The sequence below is a fragment of the Phalacrocorax carbo genome, chromosome 1, assembly GCF_963921805.1.
Source record: "Phalacrocorax carbo chromosome 1, bPhaCar2.1, whole genome shotgun sequence".
Classification (NCBI taxonomy): domain Eukaryota; kingdom Metazoa; phylum Chordata; class Aves; order Suliformes; family Phalacrocoracidae; genus Phalacrocorax; species Phalacrocorax carbo.
The window spans coordinates 199,235,931-199,253,059 of record NC_087513.1 but is presented as its reverse complement, the minus strand read 5'-3'; the positions used below and the strand labels follow the sequence as shown (position 1 = coordinate 199,253,059).

The following is a 17,129-nucleotide window of genomic DNA, read 5'->3' as shown; positions in this document are numbered from 1 at the left end:
GTGATCATTTGCTTCTTTTTGGCACTGATGAGATTGTGTTTAGAGGACTGTGTCCGGTTCTGGACTCTGAAGGACAGGAGAAGACACTGACTTACTGGACCAAGTCCAGTGGATGGCTACCAGGGTGATAGGGGGCTGAAGTATAAGGAGAGGCTCATGTATAAGGAGAGACTGGGAGAGCTGAATTTGTTCAGCCTTAGTAATAGAAAACTAAGGGGGATCTTATTGCTGTCTTCAGCTGCATAATGTGAGGGTATAGAGAAGACAAAGTACTCTATTTGGAGGCACGCAACAAAAGGACAAGAGACAGCAGTTGCAGTTACAGTGAAGAAATTCTGCCTGGAGATGAAGAAAAATGTCACTGTGAGGATACTTAAACACTGGGATGGGTGCCTGGGCAGGTTTTGGAATCTCGAGGCTTGGAGGTGCTCAGAGGTTGTCTTAGAAAAGGTACTGAGTAAGCTGCTGTAGTTGACCCTGTGTTGAGTGGGGGTTGGTTGGACTAGCTGACCTCCGGACATCTCTTCCAAACTAAATTATTTAATTCTAAATGTTAATAGCATTACCAGTTCTGAATGAAGTCTTCCTATTTGCATCTGTCATTGCCAGATCTAACTTAATGACAAGGTGGGACTCTGAAAAGCAACATGTGAGCCCTGGGGGCCAAAAAGAGATCAGAACATTAACTTTAATGAAGGAATCTGTGCAGGTATTCACAGGACTAAAAATCTAGTTGGCTTTCCAACTTTAAAAAAAATTAATGAAGTGGTGATTAAACGTAAGGAAATTTGGTCTGCAATATTAACTTATACTTTAAAAGTTGTAAACTTCTGAGCTCAGAATGAAATGATTCTGAGACTCTGAAGACCTACAAAGATTATGTGAAAACACTAACAGATGGTTTGTCTCTTTTTGATATATTTGGTTACTAAACAAAAGTGAGCAAGCTGTTTTATTAACGTATAAAATACTAGGATTTCAAAGCCTGGCACAAGTAGTTCAGTGTGGGGATTTCCTGGTAGTATCTCTTGAGTTCAGGGATACAGTAAATCTGAAGAAAAGCCATACCTAAATGGCAGGTAGTAAGATAGACTTCTGTGTAGCTATTTTCTTTCCGTTTATTTTTGAACTTGGATTTGCAGCTACAGCAACCCACTTTCTGTAAGATCTGGCTATTGTTGCTATTTGTCAGGTCTATTAAAAGCTTCCCCAGCAAGTAAGAAATAATTACATACTAAGTGTGTCTCAACAAACCGCATGACCATCTCTGTCTTCCCTGATTCTTAACTTACTAAATCTGGGTAAAAAAATTGGTCCTTAACATATTCTCTGGCTCTTTCATCCTGGTAGAGAGTAAATGGCAAGGCTGAAAGTCTTGCAAAAAAATCTGCTGCTGGCAGCTTTCTCACACAAGGCTTCAGTCCAAAATGACAACTGCAGCCGTGTGGTACAGGCACAGGAATTGTCTCTCAAATAAGCGTAACCCTGTGAAGCCATTTAGGGTGACGCAGAGTCCGACCAACACCTTGAACTCTGTCCAGGAACCCTGGAGATTATGGAGCTCAGTTGCCAGCAGCACGACCTGAAACACAACCTGGCCATGTCGCTAGATAGTTTGAGAGGCCTATTTTCCTCTGACAAGCCTTTCAAACTCTTAATAATAGACTGTGGCACAGATAAAAGATGTTAGGTTGACTAGCTAAGTCTCTTAAATTTGTATTTAAATGAAGAGAATACTTTTTTTTTCACATAACCATGTTAGTTTTGTTAAAGGATTTTCTTCTGACAGAACAAATTTGAATAAAAGTACTGTGCTAAGCATGACGGCATACACTTTGTACAGTTGTAGGCATTGTCTGGCTGCCCAATATTGTCGCAGGGAAAGTTAATTAGTTCAAATTTTCGTGCTCAGAAAACATCCAGACAGGGTGAGTTAATCTAGAAGTGGGAAGAGATCAAATCTAACATGTATCGCTGGAAACTTTTTTTTTTTTTCCCCTAGAGTGCTTTGTATCTCAGTGTCTCTGTGTCAATTCAGAATGAGAGCCGTTGCTTGACAGCCATCGTAGTGCATAGCAGGGGTTTTCAACGTTTTCTGTCTTGCAACCCCCTGAAAACTTTCTGGTAGAGCTGGAAGGCCCAGCACTGAAGTAGCTAAACTACAGGATGGATTTTCTTGGGTTTCTTTGATGAAGTGTGTAAAAACAGGATAGACCCTTTGGTGTCTGTAGACTGGACTTTGAAAAGCAGTGGCAGGTGATTTCCCCTCCCCCCTGTCCTTTAAGGATTTTAAATTTGGGTAATTTTCTTAATAACTGAAGATGTTTTAGGCTCTTGCATCCCCAAAAAGGGCAGAAACAAATACAAGATATTGTATTAAGTGCAGTTTTAAAGAAAGCTAAAAAGACTAGTAGACCTACCTCTCAGTGCTAGTGGGAACTGTTGTATTTTTTCCCTTATTTTTTTTCAGGCAGGAGATGGTAACTGAGGCTTTGGTCCTGAAGGAAGACTCACAGAATGGGGTGGGTCTCACACATGGCTGTATCAGAGCAGGGAGTCAAGGGATCTCCCTCTACGAACACAGGCATAGCTGCGAAATTGAACCTTAACCAGCCAAACTGTGGAAGTGATCACATTTTTTATGTGCCTAGTGAAGAAAAAAGTATCCCTGACACATTGGGTGGAGTTCTCGTGGGTGTCTATTCCCTAAAAACCCAAGAATTTCTGGCCATGTGACATACTGCCCTTGGAAACAAGACTTCTGTGATCTTGCCGTCTATGTGCGCAGGCCCTGGTGTACTTGTGCAGGTATGATTATAGTGACTCGTATGTTTGTGTCAGGTTTTAACCACACTTGGGTTGGAGCATCCACTTAAAGATGGGAAAATCCTTGAGCCTGTGTCCCTGCGGCTGAGAAGGCCAGCAGTGTCCTGGGCTGCATTAGGAGGGGTGGTGCAGCAGGTCAAGGGACATGATCCTTCCCCTCTGTTCAGCACTGGTGAGACACACCTGGAGAACTGTGTCTAGTGCTGGGCTGCCCAGTACAAGAGAGACGTGGACATACCAGATTGATCCAAACAAAGGGCCACAAAGACGATTAAGGGACTGGAGCATCTCTCCTATGAGGAAAGGCTGAGAGAGCTGGGACTGTTCAGCCTGGAGAAGAGAAGGCTCAGTGGGATTTTATCAAGGTGTAAAAATACTTGAAGAGAGGGTTCAAAGAAGGCAGAGCTAGGCTGTTTTCAGTGGTGCCCAGGGACAGGACCAGAGGAGTGGGCACAGACTGAAACACAGGAAGTTTCCCCTGAATGTCAGGAAATACTGTTTGACTGTGAGGGTGACCAAGCACTGGCACAGGTTTCCCAGGGAGGTTGTGGAGTCTCCATCCTTGGAGATATTCAGATGCTGACTGGACAGGGTCCTGGGCAACAGGCTCTAGGTGGTCCTGCTTGAGCAGGGGGCTTGGACCAGATGATGTCTCTTACAACCTTAATGGTTCTGTGATACTGTGGAAGGAGCATTGCTTAGCGATCCATGCCCACAGTGGATATCTGAAGTTATGGTGCTGAGGCAACTACTTTTTCATTATCCTCTTAGGTAAACATAGTGGGTTTTTATTTTGTGATATGATCAAAACTATTTACTTTCAAAATGAAAGTCTTTGAGAAAATGTATCTCATTTCAGGAGCTACTTCTCAGTGTGGTACTGACAGGTGATGACTGTTTTTGCTGTTGCAGAATGCTGCTTTATGCTTTTTGTGTGGTTGGCTGGTGTGGCTCAGGCCTGTTGGGCACCTAATGTAGGCAGACTGTGCAGTTAGGTGCAGGTGCAGCTGCAGACAGGCACCTTGTCATCTCATGATGAACAGCTCATGGTCACGGCCTTTGTCTACTGACAAACAAGGAAAGACTGGATCTGTTCATACCCGTGTTTAGCAAAAAAGTGATCAGTACTTATGGTAAAACTAAGGGTTTTCTTCTCTTCAAAACATATTAGAAGATGTCATGATAAATGTTGCAACAGTTTGTTCAAGTCTTGCATGTACTGATGACCTAATGGGATTGTACTAGACACCGTAGGCCTTCTAACCTTCTTTTAAGATGTGGCCTGTTGGAAAATGCATTTCTGCTTTTTTAAATTTTAAGTATAACTACAGACAGCTGAGTCTTCCTTCGAAGAGTGAAAGAGCTCTGCTGCTTTCTTCTAATGCATTTGAAAGTGCTTATTTTTCTACAGAGAAATTATACTCCATTTGAAAATGCAGTTGATCCTTCTTAGATTTTTTTAAGGCTAATTATTCTCTAGGCAAAATATTATTCATGTTTATCATAATATCAGTTGTTTTTCTGAATTCTGGGCACTTTTACTGGTCACTTAATTCATTCCTCTGTATGGCTGTAGAGTGGTGGTGGGTTTTATTTATTTTTATGACTCTGTATAGATACAGTCTAGAGCACCACTTACTGTCTATTCCTCACTCAAAACTAAGTAAACTTCTTTCAAAGTGTTCTACTTGAGATAGTTTGCATCTCTTAACATACTAACTGGAAATGAAGAATTTCTGTTGTATTGCCACCTCATCATTTTAAAGATAAGCATTTCCCTTGTAGCTTCCAAGTCCAACAGTAAACATAGGATATTTTGCAATGGCACAGCAGTGAGTTTTGTTGGTAGCATACAACCTTCATTTCCATTTCATAAATGCAATGGTATGTGATTGATTTAACTTGTGCAGTGTATTCTTGTAAATGCATCATTTATTACTGAAGGCTTAGCATAAAATTCTACAGTAAAAGGTAATGAAATACTTTAATGAGACAAGTTGTCTTTCTAATTGCTGCAATAATACCACTCAAGTTACGGAATGACTGTTTTGTATGCTTGCATAAAATAAGTACTTTTTAAAAAAGGCTTTGTTTTCAATGTGTTAGAAACAACACAAGTTGTCTGGAACTAGTAGCTTTTTTTTTTTAGGGTGTTTTTTTTCCTCTTACAGTAGTGCTTCCCTAATATCTTCAGTCTGTGCTGTCTGAATTTCCCAGCTGCTCCAGTTCTCCCTCCTCTATCTTTTTGATCTTCTCATGTATGCTTTTCGTACCAAACTGGGCAGCAGAGGGGAGGGGACTCTCTCCTTCCCACCCCTCACCCAGCTGAGAGGTTCATCCTGGTCCATGTCTCTCTGCAGCATCTCATCACCTTGCTGTGTGCTGTTCGGAAATCTCTTTCCCCTGTGGAATCCCCGAGCCCATCACCTCCAGCCAGTTCAGGATTTTGTGCTGGCCTGCTGTTTAATCAAGTGGCGTTAGGGACCTGATGAGCACTGTAGACAACGTGCAATCTCTAGGAGACACAAAAATAGGTGTTTATAGATCACTGATCTTGTAAGACCAGAAATTTGAAAAAGCTGCTACATTTGCTGTATTTTGGTGACTGGATTTAACTTACTGACTCTTTGTATTTTAGATATGGTAATAGGAGATAGCTGAACTAGTCAGGTTATTGGATTTGGAGATTTTAGCACAAGAAGTAGAACTTGCTTTGTCCATTTGTGCTGTGTACCTTCTAGTGATGCTGTTACAGCCTCTCACAGATGCGATGGGAGAGCCACAGTGTTTCTTACTAAACGTTTCTTTGTTGAGCTCACCGTTCCCAGAAAGAGGCTTCGTATACTGATTAAACCTTAATACAAATGCTTTTCTGTCATCACAGGCATGATTTCATAGGACACCTTGTGAACCTTGGACAGTGTGACTTCTTTTAGGGAAGAGCTGAGAAGATGCTTTCAGAACAGGCAGCTGTTCGAGGAACTGACATTGTGCACAAGGTAGAATTAGAAAATGTCATCTTAATTAATGCAACTACAGCTTCCTAGAATATTTTCTGTAAATTAAACACTATAATATAGTCTTCAGATTATATCAGTTCTGACTTCAGTCATAGTTCTGCAGCATGGTGTTAGCATGAACTTTAATCTGCAACTAAAGTTGAGACCTGGTTCCTTGAAGACATCCACTTGGAGTAAGAAGAGTTGTTTGGGGGGGTGGTATTCATATTGTTGCTGGAGAAGACATTGAGGGGGACAGGTCTTTGCAACTGAACTTCTTACAACCTTATTTTTAAGGCAGATTTTTTTAAGCCAGATCATACACTTGCCCTAGTTGTGCTTGTAGAGCCTGATGTATCCGACTTCTGTGCTACCGAGTTCTCAATTTATTACAGATGTACATAAAGGGTATCATACGTGTCCTCTGCAAAACAAGCATTTCTGGTATTGCAGAAGAAGTGCCTGGCTCTAATCAGGGAGATATTCAACTAATGACTAGCCAAGTGATCCTACTTGCATTTAAGGGCAGTTCTTGGACATAGGCAAACTGGACTAGCTTCCTGTTTTGCCTACAGAAGTTTTAATATGCTTAACATTATCCAATACCGGCAACTGCGGTAGTCTAAATACCACAGCGGGATTGATTAGCTTTTTCAGATCACTGCTTTTATTCACTGTTTGCAAAGAGGCTTAAGCCAGTGCTGGAGATCAGGCGTCCCACTGTGCTCGTGGGTAGCTTTCTCTTACTCTTTGTGTTCACAGTGGCAGAAATTAGTGAGGAGTCTCCTCCTGCCTCCAACTTAAAAGCTCCAAAATAGTGGTGTTAGTAGTTGTTCTTAGGAGTGTTTAATGGACAGTGCAGAGAAACCATAGCTGGCATTTCTGCTTTGCAGCTTAGTATCTGGGCATGTGATAAATGCATCAGTGTAATAGCATGATGGTATGGGATTTCATTTACTTTGTTGAATTGCTTTAATATCCACATAAAGCTTGGGAAATCACTCAAAACAGTTCTAACAAACCTATTCTCATTCTTTTCTTCTGTTAAATCACAGTAGATGTTTCCCAGCAGATTGCCTGTCCTCCAGAAGAGAGGAGGACAGCTGCCTGTGTGGTTCTCAGTATTGCCTTTATTCATGTAATGGATGCTGAAGTTCAGTAAATACACTTTCCTAGTAATCATTCAGATGAACGTTTGCAAATGTAGAATGCTGTCCTTCTTGGTTCTGAGCTGTCTTCACTGAAGTTACCAGCAGCAGCAGCTTTTTATGTGAAAATCCATGTTGATCTAGCTTTGTTTTTTTTTAAATCAAGCATCAAACCTTGCTACTGTTACATCGCTAAATGGGTGTGTTGCAGGGCTTGGTGGTATTGGAAATGTTGGGCGGGGAGGGGAGATGTGGACTGGGATTTGTGTTTCCATGTGGCTTACTTGAATAAAAACAAAAACAATAAAAAGCTGGCTATGGCTTAGCTCATGACTTTTGTTCAAATATTTCGTCATTGCAAAGAGACAGGAAGATGTTGGCATCTAGAATGGATCTGTGAAATAAAAAGGTAAAGTTCTGTTGCAAACAAATATGAGTGATTCCAGAACAAAAGAGTGGTTTATAGTTCCTTTCCATTAGGTGCCCTAATTTTTCAGTGCCACTCCTTAAAAATATCCATTATTCCGCATATTAATATTATTTGGGTTTAATCAGTTTCACCTTCCATTGAAATTACCCCAAGTACTCTGTTCCAGTTGTGTGTAAATGAAAGTTCATTATGTTTCTTGACTGATGTACAAAAGTGTCAGAAAATTCAGAAAGCTGTTTCTGAATACATTTCAGTGTTTAGTGTGAGCTCCTTTCATACCTCCTTGCACTTTATACCAATATGATTAATTTTGCTAACAAGAAAAGGGGACTACAATAGCTACCGATAGATTTATTTCTCTTTAATATTTTTCCTTACAAAGAACTTTTTGTTTCCATAATAGAAGGCATTATATTCCTTAAGACTGATGTATTTTAATAGGAACTCACAACTTTTACTACTTAAAAATAATTCCTTTCTTTGTTTCATGAATTAGAAACAATGAGGAGAAGCTGAAGTCTGCCCAAGCCAGGTGTTTCTTGTTGGCAGCCTGCTCCCTAATGACTCTGGCTCTCATACAGCAGCTGCCTGCTAGTCTCTTTTGTATGGCCTATTGTTGCTGCACACCCCTCGTTAATACACATGCTGCCCGGGGCAGACCCTGAGAATGACATCAACTTGCTTATCTTAGAAACCTCCGAACCTGATGCAGGGTGGGGAGGTTGCCTTGCATCTGCCCGGCCAACTAATTGTGAGCTCTGCGGGTCGTGATTGGCTCCGCGTCCGCTCAGTAATAGGTTAAGCAAAGACATCGCGGGTCCATCTGTTCGTCCATTCATTGTTCTGCTTGCTTGCCTGAAGTCTGCAGCTGAAATCGTGTTAAGGAGTTGCTTCTGGAACAGCTACAAGAAACCAATGTCTGTGTGCTTTCCAGCGAACGTAAGTATACGGGCTTCTCTCTGCAGAAATGGGACGTTTCACCTTGCTGGTGTTCCAGCGTATCAGTTTGCATTTGGACAACATAGCTAGCGTGTGTGTTGGCTGAGATTTGCCCAGTTTGGGTGTCTCTTGGAAAAAGTAGGAAAGGAAAATGGTTATGTCTGAAGATTAAGTATGTTAAAGAGCAGTGATCTCACCCAGTGCATTCTATTAAGGAACTTTCAGAAGCATTGGTAATGGTTCCAAGAATTTGAAAGTGGTAGTCAATAGCCATCAACAGAACAAATTCACCTCAAGCCCCCGGTGGGGAAGGGGAGATTTCAACTTTTAGTTACAGGTATTTACCCTTTTTTTTTTGCAAAAAAAGCTATTATTTACTTTAATTTGTGGCTGGTAGAACAAGCTTTTAAGAAAAAGAAAACCAAAATAGAACAACTTTTCCATTATGCCACACAAGGGGTGAAATTTCCTGTGTTTGTGAAAATAGGAGGAGCTCTGCTGTGGGCTATCTGAAGATACTGCAGTGTGAGATAGAGCATTAGGATGCTCTTAGGTGGGAACATGTTCCAGTCAAAGGTTTTGTGCTTGGAAAGCTATTCATAAGTGTGTCAGATCTAGCCTGGATATTTTTATAAATTTTCTAATCTGTTTTGTTTTACGTTTTGAGTTCAGATGTTAGGCTGAAGAACAAACACTGTATATTCCATGAGCCTGTGTTCCAAGGATCCTGTAAAGAAAAAAACAAAACAAAGACCTTCATATATCAGCTGGGAGGGAAAGACAGCATATAAAAGGGTTAGAAAGAGGTTTGCCTTTCTACCACATGCCCCATTGTGTGAACATATGCATGAGTCTATTGAAAGTTTTCAGAAGATGGGCAGGCCACCAGTTGCTGGTCTCCTGCAGTTCCAGTAGACATCTGTTGCCCCAGAGCATTAACCAATCTGTTCAATGGGACATCCTTCCTTTGTTGGATAGAATGATGCAGACAACAGCACTCGCTGAAATACAATGGTAATTAAATACATAGAAACTACAGCAGTAGGTATTTATTACATATTCATTATTTTATTTGCATTGTTGCAGTATCTTTATCAATTGGATAACATACATTCAGGGTTTTTCTGATCAGCTCTGCACTTCTGTTTGTGACAAGTAATGCAGCATTTCAAAAACTGTGACTTCAGTATTTTCCTTTTTAAGTTTAGAAGAGTTAGAAAAACTCTGCCTATATGCAAACATGCTGAACTATTTCACTATAGAGTGTATCTTCAGAAACTTTTGGCGGTCCTTTGAGAATGCACGATTTCTATTACACTGTGCCACGTGATGCACTATTTTATTCCTTGTTATTTTCCTCTGTGAACTAAATTTGCTTTAAACTACTTTTCTGTGTTCAGTTGTAAGTGGAAAATATTCTGAATACGCATTAAAAAATTCAGTGATCTACTTGCCTGCATCTCTTTGAGAAATAGAAATATTTTTTGTGAAGGTGAATTAATGAGGTGGTTATTGTTAATGGAAAATAGTGGTGACTTTTAAGAAATGGGGGAAGAATACAGTTCTACAATGTAGCAGCACAGTGCTCATCCAGAGTATTACCCCTATACTTGATAAATGTCTTTGACTCAGTAATACAGTATTTTAGGCCTTTAACAGCAAGCTTAGTGTGAGATACAGTAGTTTTAAACAGGCTGCAGTTTAAAATTTGTGTTGCCCTAAGTGTGTCTAAGTTGTGAGTTACTTTTTCAAAAGCACAAATTCTGTTACTCAGCTCTGATGAGCATAACCAAAAGTTGAAAACTTTCTTGACAATAATTTTTTTGCTGATTTTGTTTGTTTGGCTCTCAGTTGAGTCAGAATTCATAGCAGATATTTTTCTTAGCTGTATTGCATTGTATTAGTAAGCATACTTTAAAAGAATATGTGCATAATGAGAGTTCCTTGTAAGTGAAGAGTGCAAGGAGTTCTTCTTATCTGATGTTACTTCTTGGATAAACATGACCTTTTCTGGTTTTCATAAGCTTCTTTGTCCTATATATAGGTACATTAGTGTTTGTTTGGAATACAAATTCATTCAAATAGGCTGGCTAGCATGTTGCTCTTCACTAACCAAATCAAGATAAAATAATTCCAGCAGTGTTCAATAGTGACATCTGGTTTTCATGGTTCTGATCAATGAATCTCATCAAGGACATCATGATGGGAGCTCCAAAGTCTAGCATTTCTAAGAGATGCTGCTGACCACAAATACGGTGTACAAAGTTCACAGATGTAAAAATTTGTCAGAAAATAAATTCAGTTTGCATGCAGGGTTTAGGCATCATTTTAACTACCCTTTTAAAGCAGTAGTATGGTGACTATATACTATCTGTGGCAGGTTTTAAAGTTGCTGCTCTTGTTACTCTCTTATTCTTTAGATAGTTTATGGAAAACAGTAGAGTTCTGTGCAAAAGAAGCCATTTTATATTGGAGCAAGATGGAGATTGACAGGAGACTTAAAGCAGGTAGATGTAAGGCTGATAATGTATACATTCCCAACAATGAACTAAGCTCAGTTTATGGTCACTTTTCATATGCAGTTGATGTACAAGTCGTCTGTAGTATGCTTCATATAGTGCCTGATCTTCGGACACTTTCATATGCTAGTGACTTCTTTGAATCCTCCTGGAGGGTATTATGATCATAGTTGCTGTAAAACACTTAAACTTCAAGGAAGAAGTGATTGGAGAATGACTTAAGTATTATTTCAACTACCACTAAAAAAAAAAAAAAATCCTCTTTCTGATCTGTGCACTTCAAGCTTTGTTTATTCCATGCTGTTAATATGCAACCTCCTCCTCCCCCCTTCCAAAAACTCCCCTCCCTCTACTTATAGTTCAATGGTAAAATGACATTTCACAGTACACGGATTTAGGCAGTGACCCATTATCTCCCCGTATTCTGCGGCGGTGGTACATGAGCCAGCTCAACTTTTCAGTCCAGCTTAAAAGTGTTGCCTATTAACTAGACTTCCTAGAGTCAGAGCAGATTGTGGCGTTGGTGGAACAATGATGTCGGGGCTTCCAGATCGGTTTGGCAGCTGCATTGTTCTCTGAGGGGAAACCAGACGCACTTAAGTCCCGCTCTCTTTCATAGGCTTTTGTTCATACCAAATTATTCTTTCGCTGTGCTAGTATTCATGATGGTATGTTAAAGGAGCGCATCCTAGCAACTAAAGGCTGGTTGCTAAGCAGCCTCGCTTCCAATAGGGGTTTCTTGTTTGAGATTTTTTTAATTTTTTTTTTTGGGGGGTGTCAGTTCTGTGAAGGCCACAGTGTTGGGTTTAACTGTATCCTTTTATTCGGATATTGTTGTGATTTGTTACTAGTGCTGTGCTATCGAGTGCATTACATTAGTTAATAAATCACTGTATGAAAAGGTTCATTTCCTAAATTCTCATTGTGTTTTATCTGTGGTGTTGCTTGAAATCCTAAAGCTTTGAGCGAAGAGAAAGTAATATTCCTTGATACACTGCTTGAGAGTATTACAACCCTACTGCCTTCTAGCAAGATCAGATCTAAATAAAACTTCAGAGGTGAAAATACTGATGATAGATTTATTTATTTACTTATTTACTTTAACTGGAAATGCTTAGCTAAAGTAAGTGTTTGTTCCTCATACCCAAAAAGCTCCAGCACAAGCCTGGATGAATTCCTCTTGTGTGCACTCTCAGATTTTTTATCCCGAGAAGAGGAAAGTCCACTGTATTTTGAAAGTACTGGGTCATTCTTAAATGCTAACCTGTAAGGGGATGGGAGAGTTAATGTATTTGCTGACAGAAATTTTGGCCGTTGGTGAGACATACCTGTAACTTGTATTATTAGTATAAATCAAGAGAATCTGTTTGACATAATGTTTTTTCTCAGTATATCATCCTTGATTAAATTTGTGTTTGTGATATATCTGTCAAGTTCAAGTGAAGTCCTTTACCTCTACATTTTGCTTTTATATTCTGCTTTGTGAGATGGAAGTGTGAAAGAACTCTTTGTTTCATAGTCTTCCCATAATGTAAATTATTCTTTTTCATGGTAACCTTGCAGTACAATTGGTCCATATGGTCCGTTTTTATCTATGAGAAATAATTTATCTTTTACTTTATTGAAGCAGTTAGCAAAGATTCCTGTTTAAAAGAGCAAAATAAGGGAAAGACGTAACAATCTGCCTTTAAATGTAGATTGTGGAAGTAACCCTTGTGATGAAATGGGTAGCTAACTTCTATGTAACTACTGTTATGAAAATTTCTCCAGAAAAACTGATGTGGCAAGTGTATGAAGTCCAGAAAACTGCAACTTTTCTTCTTCTGTTCTTCCTACATGATGTCTATATATTTAGTTTTGATTCAGCAAAAGGCTTGCACAAGTCTAGTCCAAGAGTTGAAATCAGCTTTTAATTTTGTTGCCTTGTTGGCTTGATGAATGGTTTGTTGCGATCGGTACAAAGACTTCCATGGGCTTTATTGGCCATTAGATCAATCCATGTCTCTAAATGCTGTATGTGTTAGTAATACAGCACTCTGTTGAGAGCAATTAGTCTTTCTTTACTTAATTATCCCTATAAAGTGAATTCAGGGTATTCAGAAATAGTTTGAGTGTATTCAGTTGAACTGATAGTGTCTTTTAGGGCCAATAAGTTTTTATTTAATCATGTTTTCTGTTACTAATTTTTATGTGTTACGATGTCTTGTATTTGCCTAATAAGCCAGATAATCCAGTACCATGCTAATTTCTTCCTGTTCAACAGAGAGTTTAAGGTATTTAGTTTAAAAAGCTTTTCTAGTACCTGTAGAGTTGCATTTTTTTGTTGTTGTTACAAAGCTAGAAGAAATACCTGTGTTACAGTAGGTAAACTTGCAGTGTTTGTTTTCCTGTTCTTTCATAAACCCATTTCTATAAATGTTTAAGTGAAAGCATTGGATACAATGGATACAATACAGATGATCAGTTGTTTATCCACTTAGCTATGTATGTGCCTTAGGAAAAGTTCCACCCCCCAACCCCTCCCCCCCCCCCCCCCCCCCAAAAAAAAAAGTCATATTTCCCTGCTGGGAGAGAATAAATGCAGTTCTGAGGAAGCAGCAAGATAATACAAAACAAGTAATATGTATAACCAATTGCAACGTTTCTGTTCTCTCTTTAGGAATACGGGACACTTTATATTCAGGAATACAAGAAAAACAGCAAAGTGGAGTCAAGTACATGCAGCAGCTTCATGGGCTTGAAGGATCATCTGGGGCATGACTTAGGTCATCTTTATGTGGGGACCACTGGCACACAAATAAATGCAATTGTACCCTGGTCAATGGCAGAGAAGCCAACAATGGATAAGGTTAATTCTAGGAAAGAAGATGTAGACAAGGAGGCATCTGAAGAGACTTCTGGAAGCTCCAGCTGTGACTCTGAAGAAAGCACAAATTCTGATAATGATTCAGAGAGACTGAACAATTCTGCATCAGAATCACATTTATTGCCTAAGACTCACCGACAGCTGTGCCGATCTCCTTGCTTAGAGCCTCATATACTAAAAAGAAATGAAATCTTGCAAGACTTTAGGATAGAAGAAGCTCAGATAGCACCTAAGGAAGTCAAAAAGTCCCCTGATGTGGTGAAAGAATATCAAACCAAACTGGAGTTTGCACTTAAGTTGGGTTACTCTGAAGAGCAGGTTCAACTTGTACTAAATAAACTTGGTACTGATGCTTTAATAAATGATATTTTGGGAGAACTTGTCAAACTTGGGAATAAAACTGAGACTGATCAGACTGTAACTAGTGCTAACACTAGTGTAATGCGTGAAGTGTCTTCCATAGAGTCTCAGAGGTCAGAGTCTCCACTGCAGGAGGATGTGGCAGAGGATGGTGACAACCTGAGGCCTATAGTTATTGATGGCAGCAATGTTGCAATGAGGTATGTGACCATGAAGCTTTTGCTTATATATTTAAATGGAAACAGAACAACCATGTCCCTTTCAAGCACTGTTGTTCAGTATAATTGCCTAAAACTGTGTGCTGGTTCTCTTGCAAGCATCTTCATCGACCACACAGTATACCAGTCTTGTAATCAGGCTAGAGATCTGTAACAGTTAGTGGTTTGTACGCACTGTTAGAACAACCATAGGTTAATGTCAGTCTCCCTTTGTAGGCAGCTATCAAATCTCTCCTTACCACTGCCATTCTAGTCCTTCATTAATTTTTGGTAGGCAGCATTGCTATGGGCAATTGCTGTATCCAATTACATACAGAAGGTTAAAGCAAATGTAAGATTCCTTAAGATTATAAAATAGTGATTTAGAATTAAGTGGCTTAAGGGATGCTTCTCCTTGGTACTATTCTGTGATAATTGGTTCAGATTTGGAGTTGGTTTTTATTGCGATTAATTCCTGAGATTACTACACTTTAGACATTCACTTTCATGCCCACAGATAGCACATCTGTCTACAGCATTCACCCATCCTGACCCCAGTCATCTGGGTGCATAGCAAGAAACTTGTCCGTGGGGAGGCTTCACTGGTGGTTAGAGAGAGAAGGAAATGGCAGAGAGATGTGCTGAGAGATGAGGGGTTTTATGGCTATATAAATGATTGACAGATTGATTAGTAACTAAGTGGGTAACTCATAAGGATTATCTGATTACTAGAACCATGGTTTAGAAGGTCAATTTTAGTCTTCTGATGACTTGATTTGATTTTCGTTAGCTTACTAATAAAAGTTTGTGCAAGACATTTCTGGGCTAAAGGCCCAGGGTTTTTATAGCTCCTAATCAAGTCAATTACCTTTAAATGAGGCTTTTTAAAATGAAATTTAAATACAGCTCTTATTTACACCAATATGATAGGTTTTGTTTATTTAAGTGGATGTGTTAGCCCATAAAGGTAGGTTATTACTGCTTTGTAAATATAGTATTCCTGAGAGTTCTGTCTACCTGATGTGTCATTCCTAAATGTTTTGTTCAGATTGAGCTGTAAGGAAGTATGTCTAGTTGAACAAACACTGTTCTGGTATTCAACCAAGAAGTTATCCAGAGGCTTCTAAAACGGGTTGGGATTGTATTTCACATAAACCCAAAACAGTTGTGTAAGTGTTAGCTAGTTAACACAGCTCAGACTTAGTGGGTGGATTTAGGTTTAACTTCTCCCACAAACTTCACTGAACACATTCCAGAAGTAGCTCCAGATCAGTCACTTTTTCCTTAATGTTTATTCAGCTATTAGCATAAATACTTAGGTCCTGCCTTCCTATGATCAGTTTAATTTCTCGACCATCTACATAAAATGAGCCAAATGTGCATGCATGCTATGCATGCTACAGTGCTTAAACAGATTATATCTATTAATATAACAGTCTTCCTAGTTCCAAGAATCATATTAACAGGTCTTTACTTGTTTTCTATCAAATTTAATCACAGAAACATTCAGATTGGAAGGGGCCTCTGGAGATCATCTAGTCCAATTCCCTACACAAAGCAGTGTCAATTCAAGGCCATCTCAAGCTGTGTTTCGAGTGTCTCCAAGGATGGAGACTCAACGTATTCTCTGGGCCAGTGTTTGAATGCTCTCACTGTAAGAAAGTTTTCTTTTTTTAATGTTTAAACAACATTTCCTTTGTCTTGTCACTGGACAACCAGTGAGAAGTCAATTTCAGTTCTCTTTATTCCCATCCATCAGGTATTTATACACATGGATAAGATCCTCCTGAGCCTTCTCTTCTCCAGTCCCAGCTCTCTTGGCCTCTCCTCATATGACAGGTGCTCCAGTCCCTTGATTAACTTTTTGTCCTTCACTGGACTCTCTCCAGTATTGTCCTCTTCTGTTTTATACTGGGGAGCCCAGAACTGAACCCAGCACTCCAGATGCCTCACCAAGGCTGAGCAGAGGGGAAGGATCACCTTCCTTGACCTGCTGGCAACATTTTTCCTAATGCAGCCCAGGAGGCTGTTGGCTGCCTGTGCTGCAAATGCACATTGCTGGCTCATGGTCAGCTTGGTGTTCACCAGAACATCAAGGTCCTTCTTTTCAGAGTTGCTTTCCAGTTGGTTGGCCCTCAACCTGTACTGATGCCTTGTGTTAATCCTTCCCATGTGCAGGATTGGCATTTCCTGCTGTTGAACTTGCTGAGGTACCTCTTGTCCCATTTCTCCACCCTGCCTGGGTACCTCTGAATGGCAGTACACCTCTCTGGTGTACTCCTCCTAGTTATGCATCCTCTGCAAACTTGCTGAGGGTGCACTCTGTCCCATTATCTAGGTCATTAATGAAGATATTAAGCAATGCTTGCCCCTGTATCAATCCCTCTCGTCCACCAATACCGATTAGCCTCCAGCTGGACTTGATGCCACTAATCATAATCCTTTGAGTGCAGCAGTTCACCCAGATTTCAGTCCACCTCTCTGTCCCCTTATTTTGCCCATACTTGATTAGTTTGTCAGTGAGGATGTTCTAAGGGGCAGTGTCAAAAGCTTTGTTAAAGCCACAATAAACAGCATCCACTGCTCTCCTAATCCACTAAGCCAGTCATCTCATCTCACCGTAGAAGGATGTAAGGTTGGTCAAGCATATTTCCCCTTCATAAATCCATGCTGACTGTTCCCAGTCACCTTCACCCAATCTACATAATTTATTAGGACAGGTCTTCCAGGAGGATTTGCGCCATCACCTTAGTAGGGAACAAGGTGAGGCTGACCAGCTTGTAGTTCCCTGAATTATCCTTGCCTGCCTTGAAGACAGAAGGGATATTTGCTCTTTTCTAGTCCT

At 39.9% G+C, this 17,129-nt stretch overlaps 1 protein-coding gene across 4 annotated transcripts in view; it reads left to right on the top strand.

Annotated features, from left to right (window-relative positions):
* The window catches only part of ZC3H12C (zinc finger CCCH-type containing 12C), a 41,244-nt gene that overhangs the window by 7,059 nt on the left and 17,056 nt on the right, over window positions 1-17,129 (top strand). Inside the window, exons 2-4 of one of the 4 annotated variants that reach the window (XM_064441231.1) lie at window positions 2,471-2,808; window positions 5,711-5,825; window positions 13,521-14,287. In XM_064441231.1, coding sequence (XP_064297301.1) covers window positions 5,778-5,825; window positions 13,521-14,287 — 815 coding nt within the window. In that variant the 5' untranslated portion in view covers window positions 2,471-2,808; window positions 5,711-5,777. Of the gene's footprint in view, window positions 1-2,470; window positions 2,809-5,710; window positions 5,826-6,880; window positions 7,307-13,520; window positions 14,288-17,129 lie in introns of those variants that run through there. The other 3 variants (XR_010371206.1, XM_064441230.1, XM_064441233.1) reach the window with 3 other exon arrangements.